This window comes from Ictalurus furcatus, chromosome 10, assembly GCF_023375685.1.
Source record: "Ictalurus furcatus strain D&B chromosome 10, Billie_1.0, whole genome shotgun sequence".
Taxonomy (NCBI): Eukaryota; Metazoa; Chordata; class Actinopteri; order Siluriformes; family Ictaluridae; genus Ictalurus; species Ictalurus furcatus.
Genome location: NC_071264.1, coordinates 31108508 through 31111007, shown reverse-complemented (window position 1 = coordinate 31111007; position 2500 = coordinate 31108508). Strand labels below are relative to the sequence as shown.

At 47.8% G+C, this 2500-nt stretch overlaps 1 protein-coding gene across 1 annotated transcript in view; it reads right to left on the bottom strand.

The window, feature by feature from the left end:
* trim66 (tripartite motif containing 66) overlaps positions 1 to 2500 on the bottom strand; it is a 33122-nt gene that overhangs the window by 11040 nt on the left and 19582 nt on the right. The window contains exons 6-9 of the mRNA XM_053633995.1: positions 2073 to 2187; positions 1752 to 1898; positions 828 to 945; positions 30 to 551 (exon numbers count right to left, since the gene is read on the bottom strand). Of these exons, the coding sequence (XP_053489970.1) occupies positions 30 to 551; positions 828 to 945; positions 1752 to 1898; positions 2073 to 2187 (902 nt within the window). The remainder of the gene's footprint in view (positions 1 to 29; positions 552 to 827; positions 946 to 1751; positions 1899 to 2072; positions 2188 to 2500) is intronic.

Below are 2500 nucleotides of genomic sequence, written 5' to 3'. Positions count from 1 at the left end.
GGCTCGATGCACACACGCACATCTCTGACCCGTCCATGTACTCACCGTGTCCTCATCTGTCTGCGCCGAGAGACGAGCCTCACTGCACTCCACGCCCGCTGGATCTTCAAGCTGTTTTTCTGGAAAGATCTCCCGATCTGTGGGACACTCTGGGCTGCTCGCGGCAGGGTGTTTCACTGCGTCCGGGTCCGGGCTCCGCTGCACTGACTCAGGCAGCGTGGAATTCTGGGATGGATGCACTTGGGCCGTGGAATCAGAATTCCAGCACCTCTGCAGGCTCGGAGGAGAACTGCAGCTGGGTTCCTGAGAGTGCGGTACCGAATACTTGTCCAATGGAAGCGGGTACTTCTCCAGCGGGACAGACGGAGCCGGTCTGCAGTGCAGGCAGCAGAGCTGGTGCTGGCAGAAGGACTGATAGCTGCAGTCTGTCTCTCGGAGCGGGTAACACAGAGACGGCACGGACACGCAGGGAACAGGCTGAGGTCTCAGGATAGCGGGCCGGCCCACTGCCTCGGAGTACGAGCGGCTTCCTCCATCGACGCTGAGCTGACCTACACAGTTAAAGCACAAGACAATTCACCTCTGAAAAAGCCAGTTCACCTTATCGGTGTTCAGTCGGAGAGCTCCTGGATCATTACAGCATCAGTGTTTCAAATGTTTATTAAAAAGAAACAAAACATCTTAAAAGCATTTTAGATAGACAGGTACAGACAGAAATAACAGCTCTACTATAAACATTTAACATAAATAAATATAAATCTTGTAAACTTGTGCAATATTTAATGCATTCCAATCGCAGTTTTGTTTTTTGTTGTTGTTCTACTCACCCAGAGTGGAGATCTGCTTGGTCCAGAAGCTGGCGTCCCAGTTGAACTTTATTTTCAGAGGTGCCCAGGTTTCGGAGTGTACGAGCGGCTCCAGGAGCTGCTGCATCTGAAGAGCGATCTGACGGATCACAAGTCACAGATCAATCTTCATGATTGCACGCAGAATAAACACGACGAGATATAAATACAGGTGCGACTCACACCTTTCACTTCCTGACGCTAAGCAGCCTCGTTCCGTTTTACTCACACGATGTCTTTTAACGATTAACATTAGCAGCTTCATAAACACATAAAACATGCAGAGGATGTGTTCCTCACGTCTTCCTCTGAAGCTGTTTACTGAGAATGGACTATCTGACACAGCATCAGTTCACCTGATAATACCCCAGTTCATACGAGAGTCCATATCCGTGCCGGACAGAAAAGCAATCACACTGCGTGGAGGACGTGGGACGCAACACACACACGGTCCGGCGTATCATCTGAGACATGAGAACATCACGCCACACTGAAAAGCAAAACCTCCACTGCATCGTCCCAGGAATAAATATGAGATACAGAACACGTAGATCTCACTGAAAGTAAGTGTAAGAAAGGTTTTGGCTCTGAGATCCTGCTGTTTTTAATCGTATTCATTTATTATTTCATCATTATTTTAATAATAATTCTGAAAATCCTGATGATTAGGGGTTTAATGCAGCAGGAACAATTATAGACCCTTCTCCACGTCTACGATTTTAACCACGCCCCCGAGTGAGTGTGATGTGATGTGATTGGACGGTGTTTGCATTTCAGTGCATGATGAGTACAACACAGTTGTGAAAGTGAAATGCAGTGGTTTTGCTTTTGGGAGTCGCACGTTCTCCACCGGGCGCCATTACTTTCTATCTGGCACAGAATCCTCTCCGTACTATGAAAGCGTACCAGCTCTTTGCTGAACAGCAGCGGGTTCCTCCTGTGATGCGCCACCGCCCAGGTGATGAAGTTCTGCACGTGCTCCAGCTGGCTACAGAGCTCTATCGCCCCCTGCAGCTGGCCCTCCAGATGCTGCTTAAAACCGCTGGAGATACTCTGTGGAGCAGCGAAGACGCTCATGTAGCCAAGAGCCAAAATAGAATCTAATCCACATCTGCTTTCATGCAACATTAAACAACGAAGACATGATGTTCTGCACGCTCCATCTACGTCAGCTGCGTGTTTGGAGAGGAAAGACGAAGAGAAGGAAAAGAGGGAGAAAGTAATTACCTCCAGTTGCTCTATTAATAGGTTGGCCCGTTTGTTCAGCTCGTTCATCATGATCATCTTGGCCATTTTAATCTGGTTCTCAGCCTTCCTCTGCGTGATCTTTACGCTGTGAAGTCTGTACAATAAAAGACAGGAGAGAAATGAACAGATCCACCGGAGGAAGGAAAAAGGTTAATATGTGATGAAAGCTTCAGGTTTCTGGTGGTGCTATTACTATCATCTAAAGCACAGAGGACAAAGAGGAAAGTGTCAGATTTCAGGAGACTCTCCTCTTCACAGTAAAATCAGACTCAGGATCTGATGATGATTCGAGTCAGAACGACTGAAGCTGAAGAACTGATGAAGCCTTCTTCTGACCAGAAAGAACCTGACCCCTGGTTCACATGGATCAGGAACGAGAGCTCAGAGTTTTGTCAGATCTGGGTTCA